The 16,386-nt window shown below is 48.4% G+C and overlaps 1 protein-coding gene across 1 annotated transcript in view; it reads right to left on the reverse strand.

Annotated features, from left to right (window-relative positions):
• Window positions 1-549: 549 nt before the first annotated feature.
• trim71 (tripartite motif containing 71, E3 ubiquitin protein ligase) overlaps window positions 550-16,386 on the reverse strand; it is a 32,299-nt gene continuing 16,462 nt past the window's right edge. The window contains exons 3-7 of the mRNA XM_030347261.1: window positions 12,864-12,998; window positions 9,228-9,470; window positions 8,081-8,578; window positions 7,585-7,725; window positions 550-6,770 (exon numbers count right to left, since the gene is read on the reverse strand). Of these exons, the coding sequence (XP_030203121.1) occupies window positions 6,198-6,770; window positions 7,585-7,725; window positions 8,081-8,578; window positions 9,228-9,470; window positions 12,864-12,998 (1,590 nt within the window). The 3' untranslated portion in view covers window positions 550-6,197. The remainder of the gene's footprint in view (window positions 6,771-7,584; window positions 7,726-8,080; window positions 8,579-9,227; window positions 9,471-12,863; window positions 12,999-16,386) is intronic.

Consider the following 16,386-nt stretch of genomic DNA (forward strand, 5'->3'; position numbering starts at 1 on the left):
TGTGCCCATTTGTTGGAACAACAACATACATAAATTAGTGATCGCTCCTTTCCTGAAGGCTTGTTGCACCACCAAGGTCCCGGGAAGACCATCAGAGCTATTCCAGGCTCCAAGCGTTTATCAGTAGGCTTAAGACTGAGAGTATTGGGTCGGGAGGGAGCCCTGGAAGATATACCCGGTACACAGGCGCTTACACATTCCTAATTGTATGGAATTCTATTAGGCCTAAGGAATGTTACTTATGCAACTTTTATTACAGGCAGGGCAGGCGTGTGTGGGTGAGCATGTGTGTGTGCACGTGCATGCATGGACTAAGCCTTTAATCATGGCTGATACCTCAAAAGCCAACACACACACACACACACACACACACACACACACACACACACACACACACACACACACACACACACACACACACACACACACACACACACACACACACACACACACACACACACAGGACTTAAGTCTTTTACCACGGCCATTACCTCAAAAGATAAAAACGTACATTTCAAAAAACAAAGAAAGAAAGACAGAATCCCAAAGTCAAAGAAATACAAGTTTATTTTAAGTGTAAACAAAGAAAAACTGCATAGGAAATGTTTAAAGTCCATAGAGGACAGCCAACGCCACGAGTGACCGATATATTATAGTCTCCTTCACCTTATTTAGACTGAAGACCTGACATCTGCCCTTCCACCCAGTCACAATGTGTGTGTGTGTGTGTGTGTGTGTGTGTGTGTGTGTGTGTGTGTGTGTGTGTGTGTGTGTGTGTGTGTGTGTGTGTGTGTGTGTGTGTGTGTGTGTGTGTGTGTGTGTGTGTGTGTGTGTGTGCAACATGTGTTGCGGACTAAGGAATCTCCGCCTGCCCAACCAACCACCAACTCACAGACACAGACACATTGTGTAACTGGACATGGAAGTGCCAGCAGCAACATCTAAACTCAGCAGGCCACTCGGAGCCTCGCTGCCTCTTTGACTGCGTAGAGGATACATTCAGTGGAATTCTGCGCAACAACACAGATGCAGCGCGTAAAACACAAACACTCCAACACAACTTACTGCCCAACACACAACCGGAGGCAGAGCACGGCAGAACGTTTTGGTTTACTTTTTTGTATTTTTTACCACCGAGAACCTTCTGGAGAATCCTGAATTTGGCTAAAAATGTTAAAGCTGCCAATGGAAGGTTCTGGATGTTTCCACGTTAACCAGCACGGCCTAGCCGTGTTTGTGTGTGTTTTCCTCATGGGGTTTGCGTTGTTTCTCTGCCGTGGGTTCAAGCTCTGCCTGCCGGGGTCTAAAGCAGTGCATTGTGGAGAGTGAGACTCCGCCAGCCCTTTCTTTAAAAAAACAAAACGGTACATTCTAAAAGGGCTGAGGAGCATCTTGTTGCATGGAGTATTTTGTACTATTTTGTTTAGGAAATGAAAAAGTAAAAACAAAAGACAAAACAGTAATGAGGGGAAAATTATTAAATTATTCAAATCATGTCAATTTTTTTTTGTCGTTAATATACATGGGGACATTGAGAAGAGAATCAGACTAGTACTGCGATCAGGGTAGGGGGAGAAAAGAAAAACTACATCATCTTCATCATCACTACAGGACACGTTTCAATGAGATACCTGCGGAGCGTGCCCGCCAAAAATCTACCTGAGATACTTATTTTTTTTCCTTTCTAAAATTTTCCAACTTTTTAGTTTGTTTTTATTTTTTTCTTCCATAGGATACAATCAATAAAATAGGTCTATGACCTTGCACCTGTCAGATGGTGCAGCTCTGCTATTTTCCTCTTAAAGCCACGAGGGGCCAGAAATAAAAAAACAAAGGAGAAAAACCACAGGGGCCCGATAAGAAAAATAGGGGGGGGAGGGTAAACTGTAGCAAGGGTGTGGGCGGGTGGGGGGGAGGGTCGGTACAAAGATCATAGGCTCAGCAGCCAGCACTACACTTCCCAGGTCTTTTGAGACAAAAGGAGGAAAATGCTAGGCTGACTTGATACGTTTGTGCGGGACCAATCCCGTGTCACATGACACAGTCCGAGAGGTTTCCATAACTAGGTCAAAACACAAAATGGACGCCTAGTGAATTTGTACTCATTTGAATCCTCTATGCCGAGTGATTGCAATTAACAGGCCGGGCTCGCACAGGTTATATATACCTGATATCTATATATGGGAAAGAGGTTATACGTTGATGTGCCTGTCCATGGTATGGCTATCAGAGGGCCAACCAGGGAATAAAGACTGCTGGTTAAGATGGGCGAGGCAGCATCTTTAGTCTGTATTGTACGCACGGTAAAACCCTGCCTCGTTCCCATCTCTAAAATCAAGGCATGGTTGGCGGGAATAAAGGAAACTGCTCTGCAACGCTTTGAGAGAACAGGAAATACAATCGCAAAGGTCAAAAGGTCAGTTCCATCCAATGCAATCCTAGCCAGACACACACATCTTTGGGTATACATTTTAACCGAAAAAAACAACCAATCCCAGGACTTGTATTAGCGGCACCCCCATCTGAGTTTAACACCTAATCAAGAAAAGAGTTCAGTATAATACAAGGACTTTTTAAAGCATGCAACATATGAGGAACTAACGCCTGCCCCAATATTCTTTTATCTCTTTCAGAGTCAAGACCTAAGGATCTCAAAGATAGCATTCTGCAAACTTAACTTAGAAGAGAAACAAGAAAAACAAATGACGCAGACATGACTGAACTTTTTCATAAAGTAATACTGCAACACAAGAAAGGAAAAATAAACGGATACTATCAATGGTATTTATTGTGTGTGCCCAAAGCAGCCGTGTCCAGCCCAACACTAGCGAGTGTCTAATGTGCTTGCTGTTGTATCGCGCCGACCAGTCCTTCGCTCTGAGAGAACTCAAACGGAGATCGGGACCAACCTTCGCTTTACTTTTATATCACAGATTTAGGCCAGCGTCCAACTGCCGTGGAATTATAGGGTAAATTGTGCTGCAGTACGAGAGGATATTCAAAATATTCTTTTTTTTTTTCGACAAGGCTCTTTAAAAGAGGCCACTGTTGCTTCCCCTCACCACGACGCACCAGACAGTAACAGTACACGTGGGAAAGCGGTGGTCAATATGAGGTAAGGTGAGGATGACAGAATTGGGACGCAGCCGCGTCTTAAGTGCATCCAATCCAAGTTAATAATAAAAAACATAAGGAGGTTTTCTGGGATACACTGCGTCTGCTAACACGTGTGTTATGCTTTTTTGCATGGTCCGGGTCGTCCATTACAGCGTGGCTCAAGTGCCCCTCCTGTTTGGCACGGAATCACTCTCTCTCAGGGGATCCATTTGGCACTGCTTGCTCCTCCTGACATTTGGTTTCTGAGTGTTGGGTTTTGGTCGGGGGTAGAAAGGCGTACGTTTGCAGGCCGTTTCACCGTGGATTAAACATACGTTATGCTAAATAAAGGGGTACGGGTTAACCCTTTTGGAGGACGCAAGTTTTGAGTGGTGACGACCACGCCGTTATGGGTTTTCGGTTAAGAAATACAGAAAAACTTTTAGACATCTTTGGTCCGAGGAGTTACAGGGAGACGTAAATCGCCATAACACCCCCGACGGAATCAAAGACTGAGGTATGTCGTTTCTTGTGTTATTCTTGCACGTTGTTATTCATAAATATCGGATGAGGTATATGTTCCAACCAGAGTCGAAGTAACAATAAAACAAGGTCATAATGAATGAGGTATATGAGGTGCGTGTACAGCTTGAGGTATTTCAATGTGACCGAATGTACAGTGGATATACATGAACATTGGGGCAGGAATTCAAGAGTTGAGGTATCTGTGTAGAACAAAAAAAACAAAAACAGGGTCCCCAGGACATGTCCCCTTGTGGCCCTCTCTGGACACAACAGACCTGTCCAGCTCTAGAGCGTCTGGAGGGGGACAGAGGGTTGATTTGCTCTTCCTTTTAAATCATGGAAGAAAAGAGGGTAGGCTGAGATTGGCATTGGGCGTGTTGCCAGATTGGTATTGGTAGTTGTTATGCAGGGATGAAAATGCTCCTTTTGGGAGGTGCTATTTTTGAGCCTATAGGGCTGTTTTATATTAACGATCAAAAGAGGGGGGGGGGGGAGAAATCAAGGGTGGGGGATTCTTTGGTGTCAAGAGACAGGGCTCTCTTTTCAGGCGTCTCCTGTCGACCCAGGAGAGAGAACAACAAGAGGTGGGTTGGGACTCCTGTTCCTCAGGCAATCTGTGTCTTAGACGATGGGATGCTGGTGGAACGACTATGTGCATCCGTCCGAACCCCAGACCCAGATCCCAGGGGTTCAGTCCCCGGGGTCGACCACGCCGTACTGTTGGGCCCCCCTAACGGGCCGCAGGTATCCTGCTTAAAAAAAACCACGACGATTTCCAACGTTTTTTGTTTGGAAGATGCCAAAACTTCTTTTTTTGGGGGGAATTCTACCTTTGGTCGGATTTCGAATTGCTGTTCTGCAGACCTCCATCTTTAGGTGGTCTATCTTTCGGTGGACTGCAGTCAGACAATAATTGGGAGGGCTGTGGTCCCGCCACTCTCCAACGATTTGATTAAAAACAATTTGAGCGGCGACCAATCCTGCGATCTAAATTCATAGGAATTGTTTCGAATGGCCGTTTTTTCTTCTCAATATCAGGAATTGTCCTCATGGTGGCCAATGAGACCTTCTTTCCGATATCGTGTTGATAGCGCTCACCTCTACGGCTGAGGGGGCTGCTTATTCATGATTAGACCATTCACTTGAGTTCACTTTTTAGATCCGCGCTCTGGAAGCATCTTCTTTTAGAAATCCTTTGGTGGGTCCTCGGTTACCGAGAGAGGACAAAGCTCTCTTTGCATAAGGACCTCGGTGTCTCCCTGGGGGCATTAGGTTCACTGATGGCCGATGGTATTTGTTTTACATTAAACAATTGTGATATAAAACGATTGGCTTATGTCAAGGGGAGGGTTTTAAAAATGTTTTCATACTTATATATATATAAGTATATTCATTATTTATTTTACAATATAATCCTTAATGGGCCTTATCTGAATCCGGTATGATCGATGAGCCAACAAGGCCAGCAGGAGAGTCTGACGGATAAATGATAATCAAACAACAATGACCTGAGCTCCATTTTGACTCCCACAGAGATTGGCATTTTGCTCCAAACGCATTTACCTGGGGCGGCTATGACACAACACATCTTCCACAGAGTCAAAATAAGTCGCTCCTGGAAGATTTTGGAGAAGATCGCCTCCCAAAAAACCAAACAAAACAAATGAGGACTTGTGAAATGACACCAGTGAACCCCAAGGTTCTTGGGCCGCTCATTTTCTCACTGTGCGGCCTGTACAGTGGTCCGAGAACGGTCTCGGGGGGGAACTTTCAATAGGTCCTACTCGACCCACTCTGTTCCTAACTGCACAGCAATAAATCCATGAATCCTGTGCAAATACCAACCGAAGAGTCAATTCTTTGTGTCTCTCTTAAATAAAAAGTATTGAGGTAGACATTTTTTTTGTGTTTTTTTTTTTTCTTCTTCTTTTCTTTCTTTCTTCTTAGTAAACCTTCACGGACTACACCTCTGCTCAGTGACTGTGGGTACATTCATAACGAGCAACATGAGGTAGGTGTGGAGCAGAGGGTAAAAAAAAAAAAACGAAACAAAAAAAGGTTTTAAGAAAAGAATCATAACAATTTGAGGTTCCCTGAGATGGCTACTTGAGCGGAGCTTAAAAAGTGAACAGAGCCGAACGCCGAGATGAGCAAAGAAGGAGGAAATAAAAACCTTTCTTTGCCAAACGGTCATTGATTTTCGCGGAGGTCCCCCGTTTTCATCACACATACCACAGATTATTTTCGATTTTTTGACAATATTGGCAAACTACAGCGGGGACACAAAAACATTTTGATTTCCCTTCAACTCTCTCTACTTCTGCTGCTTCTTCCCTGCTCTGATCTCTCTCTTTAAGCTCTCCTCCGGATTGCGTTGGTTGATATGTCTTCCTCCTCCGTGTCCTGCACCCACTGCTCTGCTCACAGAACCAACAAACAGCGAGACCGTGATGAGACAGAGAGGGGGACAGACGGACAGACAGACAGAGAGAGAGAGAGAGAGACAGAGACAGAGAGAGAGAGAGAGACAGAGACAGAGACAGAGACAGAGACAGAGACAGAGAGAGAAATCTGTCCTAGAACTTGAGGATGCGGTTGTTCCCAAAGTCCACCACCACGATGACGCCGTCGGGCGTCACGGCGATGCCAGACGGCCGGTCCATCTGCCCGAAGCTGTTCCCCTGCGTGCCGAACTTGCACAGGAAGTTCCCGTTGGGCTCGAACACCTGCACGCGGTGGTTGCGCGAGTCCGCCACGATGATGCGGTTCTCCTGGTCCACCGCCACGCCCTGCGGCCGCAGGAACTGCCCGTCGCCCGTGCCCTCCGACCCCAGGAAGCGTGCCGACTGGCAGTCGGGCCGGATGACCAGCAGCCGGTGGTTGTTGAAGTCGGTCACCACCAGGTGGTCCTCGTGGTTGAAGGCCACGCCGCGCGGAGAGTCAAAGTGCTTCCAGAGCGCGCCCTCGAAGCCGTACTTGTTGAGGAAGGCGCCGTCGGCGGCGAACAGCTGCACGCGGTGGTTGCGCGTGTCCGACACCAGGATCTTGCCCTCCGAGTTGACGGCCACGTCCCAGGGGTAGTTGAACTGCCCGTTTTTGGTACCCTTCTCGCCGAACTTCAGCACGAACTGGCCCTCGAAAGTAAACACCTGCACACACAGACACAAACACACACACACACACACATACACAGTCAGTGGTCCAGAATGCCAGTGTAGCAGTAGCTATGCGGCCATACTGCTGGTCGGCCATACATTTCTGCAGAGTGGCCCTAGCTGTTGAAGCCTTGATGTCAGAGCCTCTTAGGGGAAGGAGGAGACAATACCATTCACCAAAAGTCTTGTAGTAGAATGGGCTTTGGTCCATTCTTATCTATAGAGTGCATATTTACATACAGTACACACACACACACACACACACACACACACACACACACACACACACACACACACACACACACACACACACACACACACACACACACACACACACACACACACACACACACACAGGATTCTGTTTGTTGAAGGTGGAGGATGAACCAAAATGCAAAGTAGTGTCAACACACACTAGACTGTCCGTTTAACCAGTTGCTAACGAGGGAAGCGTTGGCTTAAATCAACACAAATACAGGTCATGGTGGCGTTGTTGAATGTGTACTTTGGCGAGGTGTTTTGTTCAAGTCATCTTTATTGATGACGCAAACAAACCAAACAGTATTTGGACCAAATATGTACCTATCATTTTACATTTTTATCTTAATATTTGATTCAAGGTTAAAATACGGTCTCACGCCCTGTGTCTAACCCTGGAAGGGACCTCAAATAGGCAAGAAGCCCAAATCCTTTAAGACCCCAAAAAAAGTCTTTGCACTTCCCGACTAATCCATTCATGGTCCTTCCGGACCCAACCTCCTCTAAGAGCTCCAGTTAGGTCTGACCGAGGCCGGCACTGTCCGCCCACCTGCACGCGGTGGTTGTCCTTGTCAGCCACGATGATGCGTCGCTGGCTGTCACACGCGACCCCGGCCGGCCGGTCGAACTGCCCGGGCCGGGAGCCCAGGGTGCCGAACTTGTGGTGGAAGGCCCCGCAGGGCTTGAATATCTGGAGAAAGGGACAGGAAGCAACGATGTTGTGGAACACGCAAAATGGCTGCAGAGAAACAGTGGCACAGAAGTGCAAGTTACGACTTACTACTTAAACGAAGAAACGTGGAACTTTAAAACTATTGGATTGGTGCTTAATGAAATACACATATATAAAAATATATTTTACAGATAATACATTTTCCAAATATATTTTACAAATAAATTAAAAACAAGATATCTGCAAGATGTCTACAAATGACAAATAGCGAAGAAATCAGAAAAAAACCGAGGAGAGCTAGGCATTAGCGACTAGCGACCCGAGCGCCAACGTTCCCACCCCCCCGTCGCCGAAGGGCCCCCCGGGGCCGTACCTGCACGCGGTTGTTGCTGCGGTCCGCCACCACCACGTAGCCCTCCTTGTCCACGCTGATGCCCCACGGCCGGCACAGCTCCCCGTCGCTCTCCCCCTCGCAGCCGAACGCCGCCACCTGGGAGCCCAGCGCGCCGTAGCTCCGGCCCGACTTCACCGCCACCTTGAAGGGGCTGCCCAGGATGTGCTGGTTGCACACCAGCACCGACACCAGGTGCTCCCCCTCGCTCTTGGGCAGGTAGCTGACCGTGTACGAGCCGCTCTGGTGGTCCGTGATCTCCACCGCCGACAGGTTGCCCTCGGCGACCGACACCACCACGGCCGAGACGGCGTCGCCGCCCGACAGCCGGGGCTCCCCGTCGTGGTCGTAGCCCACCACGGTGAAGGAGGCCGGCTTGCCGCGCAGGGCCGTCTTCAGGCCCTCGCCGTGGGCCTTGGTGACGGGGGCGAAGGCCGCGCTGCTGATCAGCCCCAGGGACTGGATGGCCAGGTACAGGGCCTGGGGGCGGGGAGGGGAGCCTTAAGCACACAGGCCGCTGCGGCTCGGCGGCGGCGCTAGGATAGCCTAGCTGCTGATCGCCGCCTTGTACATGCTGAGCTCCATGTTGTACACACAGGAAGACACGGAAGACTTGTTGCCTCTTAGATTCATACAGCCTGAAGAAAATGATAGGATAAAGGTCGTATGCATTTCTTAGGCTTAGGGGATATCATGGCTACCATGCATCGTCACTATGGCCCATGAACTATGAACCGTACTTCTGCCAAGTACGGCGACATTTAATTAACTAGGTGAAGACTCAGTGAGATTTTAACCTGCTTTCAAGAAGGACCTCGCTAATAGGCAGCAAAATACAACATACGACAAAGTTAACAACACAGGAAACATCTACACCCCCATAACCTCTTACAGTCCTCTGAATAAGTGGGTTCATTAAACACAAAAAGGCATTGACCAACACTCGAGCTCCATATCCTTCAGGGCTTGCGCAGCTCAAGCCGTGTGGGCCCTCTGGCTCAATACCAGAGGACCCAGCACATGGGAACGAGCACCATCCCCCAGCTCATCGCAGTGACTACAGGGGCGGCATCACGGCCCGCCCCCCGCTCCACGGCCCAGTCGTAACGCGGACCACAGGGGGCCTCACCTGGTCGGGCGGGGTGAACATGAAGCGGTCGTCCTCCTGGGGCTGCAGCATGCCGCGCAGGGCCTTGAGCTCGTGGATCTGGGTGAGCATGCGGTCGCGGGCCAGCAGCACGTCCAGGTGGCGGCCGTCCTCCAGCACCTGGCTGACGGCGGCGATGGTGCCGTCCAGCTTGGTCAGGCTCAGGTGCAGCCTTTCCACCTGCAGGTAGAGCGACTTGGCCTTCACCTGCCGGATCTTCTCCACCTGCGGCAGGGAACGCAGCGGGAGCGGAGACGTGGGTGAGGAAGGGTCACATAGAAGGTATGGAAGTTATGGCACTAGAGGAGAGTGCATACAGCTAATGGGGAAAACAAATGGAAGGAAATAATGGATCATAACGAGGGAATGCACGTATTTAAGCTTCGTGGTTATTTGAATGAACAACAAACTGCTGTTGTGTACCCTCCAGCTACTGTATAACCCTGCTAAACAGACAGAATTTTACAAATACAATTAGGGCATTTAGCAGACGCTTTTATCCAAAGAGACGGTTAATATCGGTTAATACACACATTGACACACCGACGGCAGATTCAACCACCGACAGCCAGCTCGTCAGGAGCAGTTAGGGTTAATATACTACTACTTATATATACTATAAGTGTCTTGCTCAGGGACAAATCAACACTCAGCTAGGAGGAGCTGGGGACCGAACCTTTCGGTTACAAGGCAACTGCTCTACCTCCTGGGCTAAGCCGACCCACACTGTGTGACACGCGTACACTGCTTCCAAAATGGCGACCGCCTTGTGATGTGACCTGGCAATGCACAAGCCCTACACAGGAGCAATGCCAGTGAATGCACGGCCAGCCATTTCCCATGTGGCTATTTGTATTCTCCTGTTAGTACAGTTTTGTTCCAATCATGTTAAGAAGCAATGCGGTGGCCAACTGCTATAAGAGCATCAACAAACTAACAGTGAGGAGTGCAATGTTACCAAAGAGTTAATGTTACCAAAAGATTGATTGGCTACATTGTGATTCATACAATGTGATAACCAGTAACAACTATTGCTAGTAATCATTCTCCATAGGCCAAGAAATGAATGACTAAGTAATGTAGTAATAATAGCAAGCAGAGAGTTAATTGGTAACTGGGGGGGATCAAGATTAAGACACCTTTCGGTAAGATATCCCCTAAACTAAATACTACTTCCACCCTATCATTATGCGCAGCAGTTGGTGAGGAGATTCACTGTGTGTGTGTGTGTGTGTGTGTGTGTGTGTGTGTGTGTGTGTGTGTGTGTGTGTGTGTGTGTGTGTGTGTGTGTGTGTGTGTGTGTGTGTGTGTGTGTGTGTGTGTGTGTGTCTAGCAAGGGTGTATAATAGCTTGGGGGGAGGGGGGGGGTTCTGAATCTATATGACCACTTTTGATGCTGTGGGGGGGGTGGTTTAGGCCCCCCGAGGGAAACAAAGGCTGCGGCAGAAAAAAAAGAGGGTGCCCCTTTGTGCAACTTAAGAGCGGGAGCCACACTGTAACCGCTTTTATGATGGCCCAAGACAAAGGGGGCAGAAACAGCCTTTCCCCGTCTCTGGGGGACAAAGACAAGCTTGGGTTCACCGGTTGGAACACAAACACGCAGGAAGACCGCAGTCTGAAGAGCGTTCCCGGGCAGATGCACGGCACAAAGGAACCAAAACTAGATGAAGCCTAACCATGTGTTGATGTAGCTATGTATGCATGCATGTATGTTTGCATGTGTGTATACAGTGTGCGTGTGTCTGTGTGTGTACCATGTGTATGTGTGTCTGTGTGTGTACCATGTGTATGTGTGTCTGTGTGTAAAGAGTGTTCATGCTTATGTGTGTGTGTGTGTGTGTGTGTGTGTGTGTGTGTGTGTGTGTGTGTGTGTGTGTGTGTGTGTGTGTGTGTGTGTGTGTGTTAGTATACAGTGTGTGAGTTCATACAGTGTGCGTGCATGTGTTTCATAGCGACAGCCTGTAATGACTCCGAAAGGCAGAGTAAAGACTGTAGAATGAAGTGTGTGAACCCTGGCCCTATACGGTGCATTAAAACCAGGAGGTTTTCACTTACCCATGTTCTGTGTGACACTTTGACCTCACCTCTCTTATTGCAGGGGCACCCCCCCCCCACACACACACACACACACACTCACATCTGAGGGAGAAAGACGTAGGGCCATTTTTTCCTTTACAACGTTACTGGACCCCTCTGGCGGAAGGGTGGAAGGGAAGGATTTCCATTTAATGGAAGACTGGCAAGTATTAGGTTCAATTAACAGCCTCCCCTCAATCTGCCATCCGCTGGCAGTACAAAGCCCCCGTCCAGAACACACAGACACACGCCATACAGCCAACACACCAACGCCATACATTACAGTAATGGAGTGCACGTCAAGAGGGGGTTGGGGGAGAGAGAGGAAAGATTAAGGAAAACAGAAAGAAAGAGGAAGTGAATGAAAGAGAAGGGGGGGGGAAGAGAGAGAGAGAGAGAGAGAGAGAGAGAGAGAGAGAGAGAGAGAGAGAGAGAGAGAGAGAGAGAGAGAGAGAGAGAGAGAGAGAGAGAGAGAGAGAGAGAGAGAGAGAGAGAGAGAGAGAGAGAGAGAGAGAGAGAGAGAGAGAGAGAGAGAGAGAGAGAATTATTGAAGTGGTTTTAAGGGTTTCAAAAACATTACTTTCCCAAGAAACCTTAAACCTTGGGGTTCAAGGAAGGGGAAGGGGGGGGGGGGTCTGATAGCCTACACACTCCATTACATCTTTACTGCGTTGCCGCCTGGCAGTTGTCGCCCATTGGCCCCGCGTGGATTACACCCGGTTCGGTACACTTCACGGTTTAACTGCGGCCCCTAAACCATGGCTGTGCTTTGGTATAGTATTCCTGCGCCCGCCTCATTTAAGGCAACAACGCCTTCAGCGGAAACACTACTTCTCATAAATGTGACATGGAAGAAGGAAAAAAGAAATCTTAAGAGGATTTTAATAATTGCTTTCTTCCCATTAAGCAGATGCTTGAGTCCAAAGCGAGGTGCAGTGAGGTACTTAAGTTACAGCACATAATGAGCAGGAAGGGGGTTAGGTTTCCGTACAGGTAATCTTTGTACTTTAGACATTAGGGGGTTTGAACACACAACCTTTCGGCAAAACCACAAGGATATCCTGCCATTTGTTGAAGGACGTTGTTGTGGGTTTGTGGTGTGTGGCGTGTGTGTGTGTGGTGTGTGAGGTGCGTGGTGTGTGTGCTAGTGTATGTGTGAAATATATTGGTGTCAGTACAAAATTAACGATGTTTGGACTTCTATCTGCTTGTCAATGCGTTCAATGTATTTTACATCAGTCTAAGCCAGCGAAGGACAAGAAAAACAACAATGTACGTCGGATTCAATTCAAATGCAAAGGCAGGAAGAACAATGCAAAGGCAGAACCTAATGACGCGTGTAAATGTATGTAAATGTATCCTTTGTAAAATGGGGGGAAATCACAAACCACGCTGCATCAACTAATACCAGAACTATTCTTCTGCTGTGGGACCTCAGTTGTGTTTTATGTATGCGTTACTTAATTTAACGCAACCCTCTCCCTTTAAAAATTAACATCACATCTCAAGGGACTTAAAGATAAATAACAGTGGAGGGCTCACCTTCCAGAGCAGCTCACTCTCCCTCTCCTCCAGCGCCTTGCGGTGACGGAGGACGATGGCCTTCACTTCCGTGTGCACCACCTTGGCCTTGATCTCCACCTGCTCCGCCATGGCCTGGGCCTTCTCCATGCTCAGCTGTGGGAGGGACCGGGTGGGGGGGGGGGGGGGGGGGGGGGGGGTGGAGGGATGAAGAGCGAGTGTGGCAGGGAATACAGCTCTGTAGTCGCTCAGACCACGTTATAATTCATTTGTTTACCAGTATTAATTAAGAAATGTTCAAAAGTAAACGAAACAAGCATCATTTTTTATGCATACACGCACAATATGAAAGGATACGCCGATATACCTGTCAAATGGCGTTGTTTTCTGTCTTTCCCAGATTCAGTTGTTTCTTTCTAAATGAATCATTGAATCATCCAGAAGGAGAGTTGGCGGGGTTAGCATCTGCTTTCCCTTAACTGCCTCCATTGAGCTAGCAGTAGCCAAGCTCTAACTCAAATCTACAGAGGAGGCGAACAGAAAGGAAATGCTAACCCAGCAAACTCCCCTTCTGGAAGATTCAGTGATTCATTTGGACTCGTGTGAATCATGGCAAGACAGGTAAACCGCAATTTACAGGCGGATCCTTTTATAAAGTATGCATATTAAAAAAATATGATTGTTTGGTTTCAATGCCTCCATGTTAACTTTTTGCCAAATGTATGAATAAATACTAATAAATGGATAAATTTTGAAGCGTTTTGAGTGACTACAGAACTGAATAAAATCTGGGTAAGAAAGGCAAAAAACAAGTAAAGATAACTCGGCAGAAGATTTTTCACCAACATGTGAATGTGAATCCTAATCCCCCAATTAAACAGGGTTTACATATCTTATTTTATTTATTTCTTATAAAAAGGAGACAAATTTATGACATAAGTGCGCTATGCGTGCGAGTTAGCAGCAATGACTTCCCATCCTGTCAATGCAGGGAACAGACAGGACGCAGGATATGGAGCAAAAGAAAATAACAAAAAAGGGGAAAGGCAAGTGAGAGAGCGAGGGTCGGTCGACACGACGCGGGGCAAAGCTCCCCACGGCCAATGAAACGCCGCTGTCAGGGCCCCGCCCATAAGCAGCAACCTATCACTTTCTCACGTGGTGGGAGCGAGCGGTGGAGGAGGTGTGTGTGAGGGGAGGGGCTGGAGGAGTGTGTGAGTGTGTGTGTGTGTGTGTGTGAGTGTGAGTGTGTGTGTGTGGAGGAGGAGGAGCTGCAGAGGTCAGGAATAGCGAGTGGTTACATGCTGGGACAGCACGGCTCTGCTTCCTAATGAGGCGGGGCTTACGCTGGCCCATCGGCTGCCACTCAAACATACTGGCTGGAGGCGGCGCCGGCCTTTTGGCCACAGGAAGACCTGCCGACGGCCCTTTAGGGGGAAAACGACTTCCCTTCCGTCGTCCAAGGGATATTTGGCTGATCCATAGGCTAGACATCGAGCTGATGAACTGATTATAACATGTGATGAAGTGTGAATGCGTCAGGCTGTGAATAGGCGTGCAAAAGGTTTTTCCTTCAGGTTGAGAATTTTTCAGTTTTGTGTTGTTGGATATTATTGTATGGTTTCTCTCACGGTCTTATGCTGAATGGATAAGCTAAGAGTACCACGGCTAGCTAGGTTAACTGTCCCCCTCCAAAGGATTAGAAATGAGAGCATCGTCTTAATTAAAAAGATCCATCAAAAAAGATCAGGAAAGAACTGGCCTCCTGTCACCCAACCCAAAGCTTCCGCCTCACGCAGAGCCACAAAGCACGCGGCTCCTGAGGTCTAGGTTGCAACCCCCGCAGTGGGGGGAAGGCCCGTTTTTGTTACGCTCTTTGTCCTCCCCTTCTGCCCTATTGCTCTCTCTTTTGCCTTTTCTCGGGGTAGGGGTGGGTGTTGGCGATGGCCACACGGGGGGGGGGGGAGCTGGACCTCACAGGGACAAGCAGGGAGTTGGATAAGGCTTCCTTTGTGACACAAGCCACAGAGGGCAAAGGTCAACTAAAACCTCTGAGGTCATAATCTACGACCCGGGCCCTAAGACGCGCCCCACCCCTTGGTAGAAACAATGCCTAGCGCGGGGGTGGGGGGCCTTTTCTCCCTGGCCTGGCTATTCGAGACAGGCAGTTAAAGGGTCAGCTAATTCAGGCCCTCAGAAGAAGGTAGCGGATTCAGAGAGGAAGGGGAGGGAGGGAGGGCTGTAAAAAGGGTGGCATTAGGAGAGATCTTTTTCTAAGCCCTTTCTCATAATGTTTTTTTTTTTTTATGTACAATCAATCTCTCTTGGTCATGCGAGTGTCTTTTTCTTCCCTCTCCCTTGTTTCAGCTCTCTCTCTCTCTCTCTCTCCCTCTCCCTCTCCCTCTCCCTCTCTCCCTCTCTCTCTCTCTCCCCCTCTCCCCCTCTCCCCCCCCCCCCCCCCCCCCCCCAGCCTGGACATTCTCATGTAGCGCGGCCACGGCTCGGACAAAGAACAGAAAACTGACCAATGGGTCGCCCTGACCAGCCAGCAGGTCAGTTGGTCAGAGGTCGGGGGAGATAATGGATGTGGAGAGGGCGGAAATTTCCGACCGCAGGGGAACGGTGCGTGCGTGTGTGTTTACGTATACTCTAGCGTCGGTGTTTACTCCTAGGTTACCTGGAACGTAGTAGAACACCAAATGCACACAAACCCAAAAATTGGTTTGAAAATGTGTGTGAATGAGAACTAGTTTAAAGATTGCAGTGTTTCCCTTTCATGCTCCCAGCAATGGTGCAGCGGCGATGCTGGTTTTCTAAAATATGCAAAATGATGTCGGAGCCCAAAATAATATTGTTTATAATTTATTATTTATGATAAATATATATAAGGTGCCCCTTCTTGCACCAAAATAATGTTCTGCTATAGAACAATATATAACGGCAACAATAATGGCACCAACTACTTGTTTGTGCACAATAGTGCGCCTGCATACTATTTCTTGTCGAGTTATATTGTTACACCATTTGAATGCACTCAGAGCCCTGCTGGAAGGAACCAGTGATCCCACTGAAACCTCTCTGTGTCCACACGCACATCACCGCCGTGCACCCACATATAAACAAAGTAACACACACCCAAACAGGCACACACCTCAGCGCTGCTGCTCGAGAAATAGAATCATAGAGGAAACACTGCTAAATGACGCCAACATGCCTTCGATTGTGTCAAGTGTGCGAGAAAGAGGGACCGAAAGGTCAAGCAGGCTCGTCACGTGACCGTGAGTGCGCTGGGCCAGCGCGGCGGGTTTCATCGCTGCGGGTTTCATCGCTGCGGGTCACAGCATTGCTCCGCCTCCTTTGTCGTGTTGCATAACCTGATTGGTCACCCGGAACGACATTCAAGGAATGGTTGTTCTGAGTGCCGCTGACAAAAAGGGCGGCCCACCTCATCAGAAACGGACGTACTGCGGGTTTTCTGAGGCCACCTCGGAAATCGCAGCCAGGGCAGAGAGAGAGAGAGAGAGAGAGAGAGAGAGAGAGAGAG

The sequence above is a fragment of the Gadus morhua genome, chromosome 22, assembly GCF_902167405.1.
Source record: "Gadus morhua chromosome 22, gadMor3.0, whole genome shotgun sequence".
Lineage (NCBI taxonomy): Eukaryota > Metazoa > Chordata > Actinopteri > Gadiformes > Gadidae > Gadus > Gadus morhua.